At 40.2% G+C, this 17,617-nt stretch overlaps 1 protein-coding gene across 1 annotated transcript in view; it reads right to left on the bottom strand.

Moving 5' to 3' along the window:
• The window catches only part of KCNK2 (potassium two pore domain channel subfamily K member 2), a gene marked incomplete at its 5' end in the record, with an annotated part of 75,132 nt that extends 59,184 nt beyond the window's left edge, over positions 1 to 15,948 (bottom strand). The window contains 2 exons of the mRNA XM_074168299.1: positions 1,984 to 2,101; positions 15,634 to 15,948. Of these exons, the coding sequence (XP_074024400.1) occupies positions 1,984 to 2,101; positions 15,634 to 15,948 (433 nt within the window). The remainder of the gene's footprint in view (positions 1 to 1,983; positions 2,102 to 15,633) is intronic.
• Between the last annotated feature and the right edge of the window lie 1,669 nt (positions 15,949 to 17,617).

Genomic DNA, 17,617 nt, shown 5'->3' with positions numbered 1-17,617 from the left:
TGATGGCATGCAATAATATAAAAAATAGGGAAGCACAAACAACTTTTACACTTGTCAACATTTTCTCAAGAAAGTCACAATTCCAAGGGCTTTTCATGACAGCTCTGCCTGTTGTCACACTGCAAGCCCTCTGAACCATCGGGAAGAAGGTTCATAGCAGTAAGACAACACCAACCACATTACAGCTTTCATGTAAGCATGCTCTCCTCTGGTCCTAAGAAACAAAGCTCAAAACTGCAACTGACTGGGACCTTCCCCTCAGAAAGTGTCTCTGATGAAAAACACAGTTACTCCAAAACCAAACTATTTTACTGATTATTTTTTTCCCTAGATTTTCTCAGTTTTCTATCATAAAACCTGAAATAAATATTTACAGTTGCCTAGTCTGACCTGATTCTAACGATTCTGGTTTGCAGAAATGACCTGAAATATTAATTTTCAAATGTATTTCCTATTGGGTTATCTTGCCTCTTGGGAACAGGGGATCTGTGGCCTGGATGCCTTCACAGATCCCTCTCTGTCCTCTAAGCAGGACTCTTGCATGTTTCAGTTGAATCAGGTCAATAAATTAAATCAGGAAACATTTGTATTTAAAAAAGTCTTAGTCTCACTTAGAAACAAAATAACAAAACAAAATGTTCCACTGCTTTAAAATAATTTTTGAATCATTTAATTCCATGAACACTTTTCAGATGTTAATTTTTATCCTTATTTGGAACTGAAACAAATACTAAGCACTTTCTACAGGATCATGGATACTTACCTACAACATAAAGTTTTGTGCTGTCAGAAGAGGATAACATAAGACTGATCATAAAGCTATCCTTTCCAGGTTCTTGCTTTTCTTGGTAATAATCTGTTAAAATTACATTTTTCAATACTTGGGGTTTTATTGCCTTGTGGATCTACTACTATAAAATCATTAGGTTTGTTACTAACTTCAGGGAGTTAAAAGTTTCACTTCACTTTCACTAAGCCTGTGTTTCAGTTATTCTAGATGTGAAAAAATATTACACATAGGCATCATATTTATACATATATATAGACATGTATATACTCAAACACACAAAAAATATAGTACTCATGCACTTCTACATAATGAAAGAACAAAGGTACATACAACACTTGAAAAGAACATCCCCTTCCATCACAAAACACATATAAATATTACATATATATTATTATTGTAACAGTGCTAAAATACTTTACACATTACTGTCATGATGTAAGTCTTAAATTTTTCTCATTTGATTTCTTCTTCAAATTTCCAGCCACCTTTGTGGATGCCCCTTCTATGATCCTTGAACTGCACACCATGTGCACTATATTGTAGTCAAAGGGAAGAAACTGAAAGATGAAACACTGCTCCTGTTCACACCTGCTCAGAGGGACAGTGGCTCTCAAATGCAGAAAGGATCCAGAAAACTCCCTGGGTTTATGAGAACAGATTAATCACCCTACAACTTTGGACTTCTCTGAATGCAACAGTAGCCTCAAAGTAAGTCTTTTAATGTAAATCTCCCTATCAATACAACACTCATAACTGATTAAATTAAGATGAACCGAATCTTTATCATGTTCTCATCTTTTTCAGAATTTAGAGAAAACAATACAGAATGGGATTATACAGCCTTGAAATTCCATACATCTCAGTCAAGGTTTAATGCACACGTGTTTTAAATCATGCCCTAATTAACACTTGTGATTACACAGTTGATCAAATTCCCCCCAGAAAATGTTTCCACAACCTCTTCTAGTCACCTCACAGAAAAACACAGCAATATTTTTCTTCTACAGAAGAATAATTTACTCATATAGGGATCCTCACAGACAGCTATAATTTCTGCCCCTGCAGCTAAAAAGCAACTCTCTACTTTAAACTGGAAGATTTGGAAGATTTGCCATTAACAAATACATGTACATACTGGAAATCAAAAGAGTTTCAGCTCATTTACTATGAAAAGATAATAAACTGTGTCCTACCTATGGTGGTAATAACAGTGCCAGCAAAGAAGAAGGAACTTCCCAAGTCCCAGTGACTGATCTGGGTAGATGTGTTTCCTAAAGGTATGATTCCTGCATTTATTGCTGCCACTACTTGCTGCAAGTTTAAAAAGATTTGTGTCAATATTCATGAAACAAGGATATTAATATACATTACACAGTAAATTGATTAAATCACTTATTTAATCCAAGAAATGAACCAGAAAAGGATCAGCGTTGCTCTGCTCGAGTTTTATCATTCAGTCAGGCTACAATTTAATCTTCAGCAGACACCCAAGCACTTCAGCACGCAGCAGAGCTGTAAACTCTAGACCATTAAGGAGAATGCAAAATCAGCAACATCAGTAACAGCATCACCTTACCTAGATAGCAAACACAACTATTTTTACTGTTCCAACTATTTGGTGAAGAAAACTAAGCATTAGATGAAGATTTACAATGAGAATTTTCCAAAATATTCCTCTATTGAGTTAGGCAGGTAGATGTACTCCTTAAAACATAGCCATTCTAGAACTCCAAGAAAAAATGTCCAAGCATAGTTTTGGATCAAAAGAATGCCAATTAATTAAAACACTTCTGTAGAACAGATAATTCAACAATTAAAGATTAACGGTTACACTTACAGTTATAAAACTTCAACTATATTACTTAAAAATTCAGAGTCAAATATCAAACATATATATATACACCTATATACTTCATAAATGTAGTTCTAGACAAATTCAGTTCTAGCAGCTAAAATGAACAAGTTTGCCACTAGTGACATTTTCCTAGTCTCGAGAAAAATGAAATATTTCCTATTTCAGCAGTGTCACCTGCTGTAAATTCCTATCACAAACAGCATTCCTGTTTAGTTCTATCTCTGTTGCAGATACATACCAGTATTTGAGTCAAATACTACATATCAAGAAAAAATATTTTTAAACTGACAATAAATATTTTTAAGGATTGTAAGTTATCATCTCATTCTGAAACTTTAAAACAGGTCTTCTTTCATAGTCATGATCCTTATAATAATAATAATTGGTGTTGAATGAAAGAACAACAGAGGGAGTAATACTGCAAAGCTAAAATTAACATTTAACTAACTAATAGTTTCTGTTTGGCGAGTTGTCCAACAATGATTATGCACAAAAAGATATTCAGCAATAGGGCAGAGCAGAACGGTTTTATGTGGGGGCAGTCTGTTGCCGAGGAACAGTGCTGTACAGTAGCAATAATTTTTTCAAACCCAAAATACATTAGTAATTTGCAAATGAAAACATTTTTATTTCTAAAAAGTGTCCATGGAAGTTAGTTGATCTGGACAAAGACAGAATACCAACACTGGATTAACCAGGCCATTGATTTTGCATAATGGGATCTCAACTTAAATCCACCATTTCCCATTTGCCATTTCCAAAGCTCAGATGCACAAAGTAACTATTTTGAAGTCCACAGCTGCATCTCCACAGCCACAGGGATCCTGATGCCACACCTACGCCATTTTCAACACCCAGGGTTGTCAACAGAAAGCCAGCAGGGGCGGGGGGGGCGGTATCTTTACATAGATTTTACACTCTTTTATCTTCTATACCTTCAATGTTTTCATTTTAACTTTTTTTTTTTTTTTTTTTAAACACCAGCAATGCACACATCAACGATGTGGAATTTTCAGTCCTACTGAAGAAGGAGAAAGGATGGAGAAAGGGAAGGGGAAGAGAGTTTTTCCTTTTGGTTGGAAGAACAAAAGCTTCTTCTACGTTTGTGCATCACGTACAACTTGGCAACAGTAAGTACAGCAGCACTGGCACTGGCAGGTGTTTACATTACTGTAGGAAGGGACACATCAGACTAAGCAGCATGTGAAAACCATCCCTTGTATTGATTTTACAATCTACACAATACAGACACTCCTTTGACTTACAAGCCCCAGTGCGCTGCATTATAAAGCCTACTGAATACATTTTCAGTAGTTTCATTTCAGTGGACTAAGAACTTTCATCACAAGTCCCTGTACCTGCAAAGGGGAACACGCTCTTCAGTGAGGACATCATATGGTGAAGCACTGGATCAATATAACTTTATGGGACCGTTCATGTTTTATTACAGTGTAGTAATTACAGTGCATTGTACAGGATGACTGCACTACCCAGAGACTCAACTGTTTAGGCAGTCTAGAGGACCAAGTTTTATACAGATCCAGATGTAAAATGTTTTCAGAGATTTATCTCGTCACTACACATTTTTGAAGCCATATTAACTCAACATCTTTTATATGAAAAGTGTGCTAATCTAAAGTGCTTGAAGATCCACTACAGCTATGCATTTCCTAACTGCACTATACTGTACCTACAGACTTCCAGGAAAAAAGATACAACTTTACCCAAAACTACTCTATTGGGTCAGACCTAACAAAACACAACAGATGGCTACAAAAGACGATTAGCCGCTATTATTACGTCTCTGATTTTAGCCTACAGCTAATTAGGAAAAGAATCAGGGCAAGTAGGCAAGTGATGCTTTCTCTTCATACATCCTCCTAGCTTCTGACTAAGAACTGTTTTAGGGACTTCCTGAGTGGGAGGTTGCATCTGCATCATGGTGTTCAGATTGGTTTGGGTGGATCATTTTACCATGAATTTATCTAACTGCTTTTGGAGCAGTTAGATTTGTAACAGTTTGTATTTTGGGAGCCAAGTCATTTGATGGCAGTTCTGCCATTCACTTGTGGATCATTTAAAATGCATTTCCCTTTTGAGATTTTTATGTGCTTCAAAGTAATTTTATAAGTCCTTATGTTATGAGAAACACTTGAATAGCAATTTCTTATTTGTCTCCTTCAAGAAATTAATGATCTTATTGACCCACCAGCTGCCTCTTTTTTTCTGCATTAAAGACTCTTTCTTATTAAATAATATATTTACCTATTTAAATAAATCTGTTGAATATTGTATATAAGTAATTTTTTATTGCCAGTATTTCTCATTAACTTTCTCTGTAACTTTACTGCATTACCCTATCGATTGTTTTAAATGTAGTTTAAGTCATAAATGGCCAGGTGATGCTTTCTTCATCATCGGATTATTAAGTTTCCAAACACACACTATTATGTTTTCTCCTGCTCTGTTCCCATGTTTGGGAGAAGCCAGCCTCAAATACTAACAAAGCTGTTGCATTATATTCCGTCAGAGTCTTCTGTAAGAGTCTTCCTTACTAACAAGGATGACAGTTATGTAAGTTTGCTGGTTTACTGAAATCAGTACTACTATCTCATAAAGTCTTTGAATATTGCCTGCAGATTTTTTGGGGACAAGTAACTGCATTTTCAGTTCTTTCGGTCAGAGGACATCTTTTTTCTTAGTTTGGTCAGTGCCTATGAGCAGATCCTCATCTAAGACTATTCTCAAGCATAATTTTAAAAGAATACATAACATAACTCCTAACATACGTACATTTCAGGGCAGTGATTTCAGGGTAGCATCTTCTTTCTGACTACATTCACTGTACAAACTTACCTGGAATATCGGATACTAACATTTCCATAGTCCGGAATAAAAACCCAAGCTCATGCAGCTGCTTTCCACCAACTTCACTAAGGGCCAGAATCTCACCCTCAGTGTTCAAACAGCATGCTATTCATTGTCAGTCCTGTTAGATTCAATTTTCTCTGCCACTTTATTCTTGGTCTTCAGCCTTTTTTCTTGACTGATGCTTTACCACTAGAGCAAACACAACTACTTCATTTGTCACAAGTTCAGCATGTCATTCTTTGCTTCTTTCCTTTCTTCATAATGTCTTTCTGTCATCTAAGCCCCTCCGTTTATCCTAATTTATACAATAGTGATAGTAACTCTGTGTATTTTCAATCTCAAAACAATTAGAATCATGAAAACTATATAATCTTGACATTTATCACATGTTGCAGCCTGTAAACTCTTTGTGTGATCTTAACACAGGAATTTCTTGACTTTTTAAAAATTACAGTATTAAAGTTTACTGACCACTTCAGTGGTGATTTTTCTAGTTTTTCTTATTTTTATTCCATATACAAAATAAATTCTGACTTAAAAAACAGTTTCACTTCAGCACTACAGAACCAGCCAGCATTAGAGTAGGGCAGTGGACAGTTTCAGTTCTTAAACTATGCAGATTATTTCGCTTGCCTTACCTTCTTCCAGAGCATTTGTCTACTAGTTGTCATGAGATAACTGAGGACTGAGCAGAGGAGGTGTCACCCAGCACATGGCACCCAAACAAGGCCTCTGCGTGCAATGATTTTAAGAATAGTATTATATGGTTATAGTAAAAAAGTAATGGGTTTTTCACCATTTGCTCTTCAATTGTCTTTATAACAGTGAAAACATGGGCTTTTTTTGATAGTAAAAAGCATTGAGTTAAAATTTCCAAATATTTTAGGAACTTAATTCCCATTTTTTAAGTTATGTGGATTCTTAGGCTGGCTCTGTACTGTATCTTAGGATAGGCAAGTGTTGTGTCTGAGTACAAGTCCTAACTTGTACTACAAACAAACTACCTGGCTTTTCACCCATATTCATGGATAAGCTTTAGTAGAGCATCAGAGGAAAGCGGCAGAGACGCTTGAGCCCAGAGTGGATAGACCAAGTGTGATATGTCTTACTTTCAAAAACAGGACCTGAGCTCCATAAATACATAAGTATTGCATTCAGGCTGTACTTTTTTGCTTGAAATCAGAACACTAAGAAAAGGAGAGTGACAATATAAATCATTTTAATTGAATGTCAGCTTTTCATTTCCTATATAATTTAAAACTCTTTCTGGTAAATACATTGTGCAGTTTTGTATTATCACGTCCCTGTGTTCACGCAGATATCTGTCCGTAGAGGCCATGCTGAGCTACCCTTGCAGACTAAGACACGGAATTTTGTGACTTTTTCCTGTCAAATCAAGAGCTAAAACAGCCTTTCAAGCAGCACAGTCATTTTGTGAAAACAGAAGACAATTCTCCTAGGTCAGGGATTTCATCCCCTGGTCCTCTGACCCTGCAAGGAGTCAACGAAGATGACTGACAAAAGCCAGCCTGTTGGCAGTAGAGCTACATTCAGTACGCAGGGGTCCGCAGAACCACAGAAGCAACACAGAGGTTATAAACTGAGAAGGCTGGCCTCTGCTAGTCTACCACTGTCTCATACAGGGAATAAGTATGTATCAAGCCAGTCGCCCTAATAGTCATCTACTTGTTCCACACCAGGCTCTTAATATGCGCTTTTGTACCATCTTCCAGTCACTTCACTTTTGTGAAATGATGTAACATAACACTTCATTACTCTCACCTTTTCTATCCAAGACTAAAATAGAAGCACCTTAAATTATGCTTTTGATAAAATACAGAGCGTGCAGTCTTTCGTTACCCAGCTTGTCAGGAGCTAGTTTGTGCTTCCTGGCAATCATTTAACAAGCGATGTCAAAAAGTCAGATACGCCTCAAAGTTTCTGGAAACTCATTTCTCAGCCTGGATTTCTTCCTTCGCTGTCCTGCTGCCATTTGACAAGAGCACTTTCTCACTCTCCAGTATAACGATAATTCTCATATGGCCCAGCTATGGCATGAGTCCTGTGGTTCTATTTCAGATTTGGTTTAGAAAGAATGGAAATCCTAGTTCTTTGCTGAGAGGCACATTAGGATGCTTTTAACACTTAGCAAACAACTTTCCAGCTTCCGAAAGCATGTGCTCTTAAGCCTTGCTGTTGAAAGAGATCACAATGATGTTTGTATTATAATTCTCTGACTCCACGTTTTCCTTTTTAGTTTGTATAACATAGGACCGTAATCTGCACTGGAGACTAGTACCCAACACGTTGAAGAATTGAAGAACTCTTTTCATCCGATGTTCACAATCTACTTGAACTGAAAACATGTAGAAACATATTGAAATACGTTTCTATGTCTAAGTATACATTACAGACAGACTATGTATATAGATTTTTACATGTGTGCATACATATACATATGTATGTGTACATACACGTTCAGGGAAGAGGGCTTTTCTTTGCTTCTTGCGATTAAAGACTGGAAGGATTATGCAGACAGATGCTCAGCAAAACTGACTTACTAATGAATCAAATCTGCCACCCTTTCTAAGACAAAAGCTGTCATTCAGACGCATTCAAGCTAGCTAGGTTCTAGCTCCTATAAAACTGTTCATCTGAAGTAAATGCATCCTTTAAAAGCCCCAACACCAGAAGCAGCAAAAAAAGTTAGAAGCCAACCTGCTTGAACAAAGAAGTGACAAGTTAGAATTTATTTATTATTCGCCCCAAAATCTTTATTGCTCTTATGCTTATGAAAGATAAAGACTGTGTGCTTAAAAAACTTCCCTTTGGGTTTAACCACCGCGTAGAAAATAACTGCAGAAAAAGGAGTTGTCCCATCACTGAACGCTCCCAGGCAACAGAAATTTTGGCAAAAAATTCCCTCCCTCCAGGAGCTAAGCACAGAGCCAGAAGAGGGGCTCTGGCTGTAAGGGGACAGCAGGAACCGGAGCAACCCTAAGCGAGGAGTGCAACAACCCAGGGGTTTCTGCAGCCACCCGGACTTGACCACAGCAGGTGGGTATCTGGGTGGGGGTGGAAGGGGAGGTGGTCTGGGTAAGGTTATGATCGGAAGTCTCTCACAAAGACCTTTTATTCAATAAATATTCCTCTGATCTAGGGATACAGGTAGGATTTGGAGGGCTTTACTGTGGAAGAAGACAACAGCATCTGATAAGACTGAAGCAGAAAGGAAATACTACAGCGAAAACTAGACTTATAGACTCAGTGAGAGGAAAAGAGAAACAGCGTCTTACTGTACCGGTTAGGACCACCTGTACACTTAAAGTTAAGTGCTTTGATGGGCAGACACCTTACTAAGGACATACATATGGAGAAGGTAACAACACAAACTACAGTTCCTGTGCTTCATGTGTTAACAACTTTAAAAGTCATTCATTTCATGTTGTTTTGAAAACACCAACAGGCAGCTCTGCTACTTGTATTTGCAATTTGTCAGAAGCTTCATGCCTGACATGCAGCAGTACATTAAAAAAATGATTCAATTGTATTTTGGATCCCCAGATAAATAAATAAAATATGCTACAGCATCAATTTCTTTTATGCTGGTCTAGCAATCTTTTCAAGGCTTTAAGGTTTAGGAAGCATAAACACTTGCTGCTTCCAGGTTAGGATCCAGACATGGGGTGGCTCCTGCTTCCTTTTGGAGAGGCTGAAAGACACTGCAAAAGGGAGAGACTAAGAAAATTTAGGGTTTAAACTGGTACATTCAAATTCCCTCAAAAAGTTCCTGTTTAGAGGACCCATAAGCTACAGCTCACATGACTGAGAATGTCTATAAATATTGTGATTCGAAGAATGAATAAAATTTGACTCAAGATTAATAGGCTTAGCTAATAGATATTAAATTTGTCTAAATAAATTTCAGATTTGTCTGAAAACAAGATCTTTGCATCTCTGTGATTTATTATCTCCCAAAATGATACAGCAAGCTCAAATGCCTTCTAATCTCTGGTAGGGAAAGAAGGATTTACACCTCTTTATTTTAACAGTTTTCTATATAATCAGAGAGGTTGCAGCTCAAGGAGCTTATTGGCTGAAATAAAACAACATATTCCCGAGGATGCAGCAAAATTAGTTTTTTGGGGCTACAATGCAAGTTGTAAAAAAGCCTATGAAAAAGACACAATATCAGCCACTGGTGGAGGTGTAACTGAAGTAACTAGCTACTTTGAAATTTAAGAATTAAGCCACAGAAAACACATATATTAAAGTAAAATATTTTTACAAGAAATTAATCACATAAGAAGCCATGATGACACTCTGGTGATGCCAGTTTGATGAAAGAAACACTGCTCCCGTGTCATTCATAACTGTGTCAGGCTTTTCTCAAGAGAGGTAAAGAAAAAAAAAACATATTTTTCCTCAAGGGAGATAAAAAGAAAACACATTTTGTTCTCATTCACAGTCTAAGAGATGAATGCAAAGAAAAGGGTGAATGCAGCTTACGCAAATATAAGACGAAAACAGGCACGGGACATGACTGTAGCCCCCAGCATGGAGAGCTGTTCTCCTCATGTTAACCACAAGCCCACGCAGAACCCAAGGAGATCAACTTGTGGGATCAAGGTCAATTCAGCTAATTCTGGTGGTTCATTAACACTTTCTGTTTGTTTGTTTGTTTGTTTGTTTTAAATGCAAGCACATTTTTGTGGGCATTCAGTTTTCAGAAGTATCCTCATACCCTGAAAGGTACTGGACTTAAAACTACAAGAGTCCTTTATTGCTGAGACAGCTTGGTGCAGCACCCTGAAAACATATTCAGATTTCAAAATGAAGGCTTTATAAAACAAAAATTACCACTTAGAACACAAGAAAAGATTGTGCTGTTCAGCGTGATATTATTTTTTCCACTTGTTAGGGTTTTCAGAATAAATACATTTCAAGGATGTTTCTGCTAAAGGAACCAGAAATGAGGTAAGTTCTGTTACTAACTTTAGTTTCAGTGTACCTTTACTTGAAAACTCTTTATTAAGTTTCAGAATTAACTCACTAAGATAACCAAAATAATTCACACCAGCTCGATGGGACGCTCTAGGTATTTAAAATAATATAACTGAGATTTCTCTTATTTCCAATTTTGTATGCAAAAAATATAAATTTTTGTATGTGAAAATAAAACATTAAACAACTTGATGCTTGGGAATTAAAAGGAATTTTTTTTCCATTTTGGTTTATAAAGGTCAACACTAAAACAAATAACTGCTGCACAATACATAATTAAGTGATATTTACATAAAAAGCTCTTCTCTTTTTTTTTTTTTTAAATCAGCTTTCTCTTTGGCAGGGGGACAAATATTTGTCTCTTGTTGCCAAGACATCCCACAATACGCAATACAGGCCACATCCTTACGTCCTCGGAACAACATGAGTTCAGGGTGGGGGGAGCAAAATCATTTTCCCCTTATAGGGGAATGAGATGTATGAAACCACAATGACGACAATTTTGCAAAGTTGTTGGATATCATATCCAGTCAGGTTCATCTGTCCCCAGAGACCAGCTCTTTACCCCAAGAGATGTCATGAAGGTATATGCATGCATATGATGGCTGCGCAGCACTGCAGGACATGCATGCAACCTGAAAATCAGCAATGTAACGTCAGGTCTCTCTACATTTTCTACTATGCACGAGTGCATAAATACAGCAGGAGCTTTTTCTAGATACTTGGCAATATACTTTGTGCATCTGAGTTTGGAAACTGTCTCCAACATTTTCAAATGTTTAGCAGCAAGCTTACTATAGGGAACAGCCAACACACTAAAAGAGAACCAGAACTAGATTGAAATAATTAGAGATACAAATTCTCTAATTAGAGATTTTTTTTCATTCTTTAATACTTATTGTTATTTGTATGTGTATGGCTGGATTACTCCCAGGTTTCCATCAGCATCTGCCACAAAAAGCTCAGTGGTGGGGAAAAAAACCTGTTCCATGTGAGATGTAAAAAATCCCTAGTGTGAATGAAGATCGGGTTTATATATTTTGTCACATATACATAAAATCCACACAGTCTGAACTACATTTACTCTTTTATTCTGTCACCTGGCAGTTACTTTGCATTGCATGGCAGGGTCAAGTTGAGAGCAGGCATGGACAGAGAAACCAAAACGCCATCCGTGATGACTTATCAAGAGTTCTTCTTCTCCTGAAAGAAGGAATAGTAGCAAAGCGTCTGGCCACATCCCTTTCTACAGCTTTATAATGCATTATATATTATATATAACCTTCACCAAACCAATGCTATCTCATCTGTTAATAACTGAGATCCTTTCAAGACCTTCCAACTGAAACTTTAAACCCTGAAGTTTAACGTCAGACCCTGCACAGCTTGCTGGTCTGCTGTACCCTGATTAGACTCACCAAGGTAGTGCTTGTACGTTCACAAGCTTCCCTCCTGGGATATTTCTTTAGTTGTAGATTTAGATACACCACCACTGACTGCTGTGCACTGCCCACCTCAACGCTGTTGTGTCCAGCACACAGTGATTCACTGAATACTGTTGTTAATACTGGTTTCAGGCTACAGCAAAAGGAGTTGAAATTGCCTGGAAAAAATGGCCTCTCGGGTGTACAGATATGCTCTGTGTGACTTTTGCACTTTTGAAGTATGATGCCAAATAGAAGTGCCCATGAAATATCAAAAAAAATTATATACCTGGAAGCCTGTCTCAGGATCGTACACTGCTGTTGTTCATGGCAGGTGTATTTTATTGTAGTGGGGCAACAAGTAACTGAAGTGGTTTAGACTGAAAGAGATTTGCAACACTGGCCCATGGAAGTCAGAGACAGAGAAGGTCATGAAGACCACATATTTGTCAACGCACGGACAGTGCCGCTGGACTAGGATGAAAAGTTATGAGGAAAACCCAGGTCATTTTTCTGAGGCAGCTGAGGCTACTTGGCTGTCAACATCAGAGCACTCTATTTCATTAACTTTGCACATTTTCTATGCTGCATAGCAGCTCTCCATTGCCCCATGTTTCACATGTATATAAAATATATAAAGTCTATAAAAGTATAACTCTCACTGAGTACACCTAGAGGAGCCACACAATTAATGTGAAAATACATAGTTTCAGGAATTCAAAACCCAGGGAATAAAGCTGCGCATGCTGAAAAGTTGACAACAGTATATACTGTCGTGCCAGAAAGGTTTTTGGTGATTGGTGAGATAAAAGGATGGAGAACACAGGAAGGGAAAATTCCCTACCCTCTGTGCATTTATAGAAGCCCACAACTCTGTGCTGTAATCAGCTCTGTGGAAAAGGGAAGATTTTAGCAAAGGTGGTGGAAACTAGATGGCCCCTGGATACTAGTGAACTGGACTTTCATTCCACTTGTACGATTTTTTTTTGCTGAATTTGTGCTCTCAAACTAGTCTCCCTAATTTGCCCACCTGACTAAGCCACTGCACGTTGTACTGTCGGTTAGCAGTCTTGGGGCAGTCAATCCTGCTGCAGAGTAAGGATTAAATAGCCGATCAGAAGTTGTGAAGACTGAAAAAGCCTGGCATGACAAGCACCATAAGCAATGACTAGCACGAACCAGAGCCAAACCAGTTTCTGGAATCACAGAACACTAAGTTCGAAAGGAAAAGTTTATAATGAATTTCATTATAGTTTGACTCAAGGTAAATACTTGATTAAAGAAGACATTGAAGTTTGCAAGCTCTGTAATTTTCTTCACACACACTAATCATTCTAGCTTCCTACTACACTAGTACATATTAATTTTCGGTTTTATAGCTTTCAGTGAGTTCTTAAATATAATTTACTCTTTCCTAACATGCACTATTTATTTTTATTCATACAGACATCCATCAAAAACTGAAGATACACTGCATTATATTGTAATAACAGTCAGACTTAAACCCAGAGAGACCCATGCATTCCAGTAATTTAGCTTCTGTGACAAAGTGGTAAGTAGGGAAGAAATATGACCCCATGGTTAGGGTAGCAGCCTAGACTTGGAAAAATGGATTTGAGACTCTGCTTTACCACCGATTTCCTATTTCACTTTGGGCAAGTCACTTAATTCTTGACCATTAAACAACTTGATGTAATTTGCTATCATTTATTCTGTGTAAAGAAAGGCACTCTATTGCACTTGTAGGACCAGGCTTCCTATGCCTCAGCCATCCTCCTGTGAAAGGAGGGTTACAGCACATTCCTACCTCCAAGTTGTGGTGTTCTTCTTCGCAGAGGAGCAGAAGGGAACAAGGAGAAATGAAGTTTTCCTTTTACCCCAACAACAAGCAAAGGAAACCCTTCCCACAGCCATATCTCATCCGCATGCTGTGGGAGGCACTGTCACACCCCCGCACTTCACAAGCCTGTGTCTTTCTCGTCATGCCAAGGTCGCTAGCAAAGATGGGAGCTGATGCTGATACGGGTATCTGTGCTCTGGTAATTGTACTGAAACTGTCATTTATTTTACACAGAACATCAAATGGGCATTGAATGCTGATGAAGTGTTTTTTTACTGCCAATCTGTGCTTCTGGGTAGGGAATCATAAATGCTAAAATATCTAAGTACTCAAGAGCAAATTTCAACAGTTTCTGCATTAATGACCATCTCATAGATGATGTAAGGTAATGTTGCCTCAAAATTTCTATTTTTATCTTCACAAGTACAGGATCTGACCTAAAAATTTCATGTGGAGATATTTATACTAGCTACAAGAGACTGTTTTAATCAGAATGTGCTTGTATATTTCTGTGAAAGATTATCTCACAATCTGCTGGGAAAACCATTGAAACATAGTGATTCCGTGATAGTTACTACACAGCATCGAAATTATTATCGACAACACCTTCTCAGGCATGCCTAGTCAGGACACATGGAGATAGGAACTGCCTGACAGTCATTTAAATGGTGCCAGTTTTGGAACACATTTTAGCAACAAGGCAGGGGAGAAATCACAAAATACAAGACATTTTCCCCGTTTGCCTTTAAAATTCAGTAGTGTGCCAGAAAAATAACTGAGCTCTGTGTTTAAAACTGAAAAAAACCCTAGGTGTCCATGCTGATGCTCAAGGCAGATTGGTCTAGAGAGGTAAAATCAACTTCTGAACTCCCAGCCAGATCTGCTGTCAAAAACCACCTCCAGAAAGCTTTGCTGTCCATGCAACTGGCACACTCCAGAGCTCATGTTAGCCAGGGTCTGGATGCCCACCACCCTCTCCTGCTCTCCAGTGTCCCATCTCAGGCTCTGCAGACCCATGGCTACTGCTAATGAAGGGGTCAATCCTTGCCAACTCTTAGATGTTTACTGCAGCCTCCTGTTTCATGGTCTCATCCCCAGAACCGACATCATTTGGCAGCCCCTTGCTGTTCCCCACAGTGCCACTGGATACTCATGAGAAGATAGGGATGTGGGATTTAAGTCGGAGAGGGCCTCAATAAGGCTCTGGATCTAGTTCTGTGCTACTGCAAATAAATACTTCCTATGGTTCTGAGGCAGGTGACCTGCAAGGGTAAAGTCATGTTAGTAGGAACACACTAATGTACGTCAGTTGCGGATTTGCCTTTAAGAAGCAGAGAAAATTGAGATTTAAGATCAAAGCAGTAAGTCCGTGGCACTTTCCTGTACTTAAAACAAAATCAATATAAAGAAACATACAGCTGGAAGGAAAGCTAGTTAGATACAATCACAGTAAATGAGAAGTCCTTTAAGGCAATGGATGGTGTGTTTTCTTCCTCAGAATTAGGCATTTCAAATATCGACAGACCTAGTAAGGCACAATCAATATATCAATTCCTTTGTGAACTATTAATTATATATATTGCTGATGAATAATCATTTAATTAGTATAAAGGGAGGTTTCAGTGAAAAGGCTGTCTACCAACCGTACTGGACCTAAAAATAGCAATAGCTTGTCAACCATGAGGCTTTGCATGAAAATGCTATTGCTCAACTTCTAGCCTTAACACTTGTTACATCACTCGGCCAATACAGAGCTTTGCTAATAAAGTTTTTCACCTTTATCACAGCAGTGCTGTCATACATCATTTGTTCCTCTAAGCCATGGTGACAAGGGTTTGGTATGGATTACCTGAATCAGTTCATCAAGCTCTGTTGCATTCACACAGGAATGCTGAGATACAAACGTCTGCTTCTGAATCACAATGGTGGCTCTCTGGGAGGTCTCATGAGGCTGCTCCAGGGCTTTAAATACTGTTGCTCCAATTATTAAATACACGACTACCACCAGAAAAATTGTTGATACTGTCTTCCATTTCATAACATTAATAGCCGAATCACTTTCCTCCCGTGAAGAGAGCACGGTAGGCTTGGTGGAAAATGATAATCTTGGTTTGGAGTTCTGAGTGGCCGATTTGGGATCCAGCAAGTCAGGTGCCGCCACTGACAAAACAGGAAAAGAAAGTTAATTTTTACAGTGCCACTCAGATTTTGTTAACTTCTTGCCAAGAGATTACAGAAATTCTGTTGCTTCCAACTGGAATTCTTAAACTGCTGAATCTTTCACATAAACCCCATGGAACGTTACAACGAAGCTACTGCTCTGAGTAGCATTATCCACCTTACACACGATGCAACATTTTCTATACGTGTCTGTCCCCTTCTCATAATCGTTCATTTCATAAATGCAAATTTCCCCTACGCTCTTGCGTTTAAATTAGTATAAGGTGGTATTTTGCTGCAAGGATTCTTTACATCTGCTGCTCTCGTAAGCACTGCTAAGTAGCTTTCCAGCTGTTTTACCTCAGCATTACAGAGGTAGCAGAAAAATACAAATCCTTCTTTCTCTCACCTATTTTGTCCTGCGCTCCAACAAATGCTCTCCGAGAGCAGTTGCATGATCACTTCCAAACTCCCCAGACACAACCATAAAAACAATACATTGCTCATCATACCAGTCTTAAAGCGTTAATTACGTATCGATTACACCTTTCAGAAAATACCAGTAAAACATATGTGTACTTACTGGAAAAGCCACCCATTTGTTAAGGCGTGTATTTTTATTTACAGCTACAAAAACCCACCGGGTTAGCAAAAGAGCAGCTGAGTGTGTTATCAAGTATCTTGATAACTCATGTGACTACCAGCAACAGCTACACGGACACTAAAAAAATCTGCCACATCAAGCGCAGGTAAAGGTCTCCTGTGGGAAGATGGCCACAGCAGTTGACCGCACGAGCTATATTTAAATTGTTTTGAATTACAAGTACATTTTCAACGGCCACGACACCGCTCCCAGCTGCCGGTGGGAAAAGCCCAGATCTCAATCTAGAGGAAAGTCTCCCTCCGGACGGCGGAGGTGGGACACGTCCCCAGCAGGGGTGGCGGTGGCACGGTCACCTCCTGGGCACCCGCCGGGCTCAGGCGCAACCCTCGGCGCCGGGAGAAGGGGCCATAGCCCGGGCCGAGCGGGGACCCGGGCACCCCGCACTCCGCCGTCACGCCTCCCACTCCCACCCCCGCCACCCTGGCCCCCGCCCCACGCCCCGCGGGCACCCGGGGACGGCCGCGCTCCCCCCGCGCCCCACACCTTGCCGGGGGGAGCCCCCTCCCCACCGCCTTCCCCCCTCTCCCGTCGCAGTCTCCGCAACCCTCCGAGGCCCCCAAGGACGGTGCCGGGGGCCGCGGCGCTCCCGGCCGGCCCCTCCGAGCTCACCGCTCGCTCGCCCGGGGCAACGCCGACCGGCCGCGGCCGCTGGCGGCGAACAAAGGAGCGGGCACCGGGCACCGCCGCTCCGCCGCCGGCCCCGCCGCCCCCTCCCCGCCGCCGGTGCAATGCGCCGGGAGATGCTGGCCGCCCCCGAGGGGCGCAGCCCCGGTGCGGCGGCGAGCCCCGAGCCGCCGCCGGCCGGCGATGCTCCGCGTCGGGGAGCGGCGCGGGGGCGAGGCGGGCGGCGGCGGGGCCGGGGCGCGGAGCGGGGCCGGGAAGGGAGGCAGCCAGGCAAGGTACAAAGGGGGCCCGGGCCGCCACGGCGCGGGGAGCATCCCGGGGTCCCCCCCGTGCCCGGTCGCGGGGGAAGCAGGAGCGCATGCAGCATCCGCAGGGCTGGGAGCGG

Source organism: Numenius arquata, chromosome 2, assembly GCF_964106895.1.
Source record: "Numenius arquata chromosome 2, bNumArq3.hap1.1, whole genome shotgun sequence".
Taxonomy (NCBI): Eukaryota; Metazoa; Chordata; class Aves; order Charadriiformes; family Scolopacidae; genus Numenius; species Numenius arquata.
This window is presented reverse-complemented; position numbering and strand designations above follow the sequence as displayed.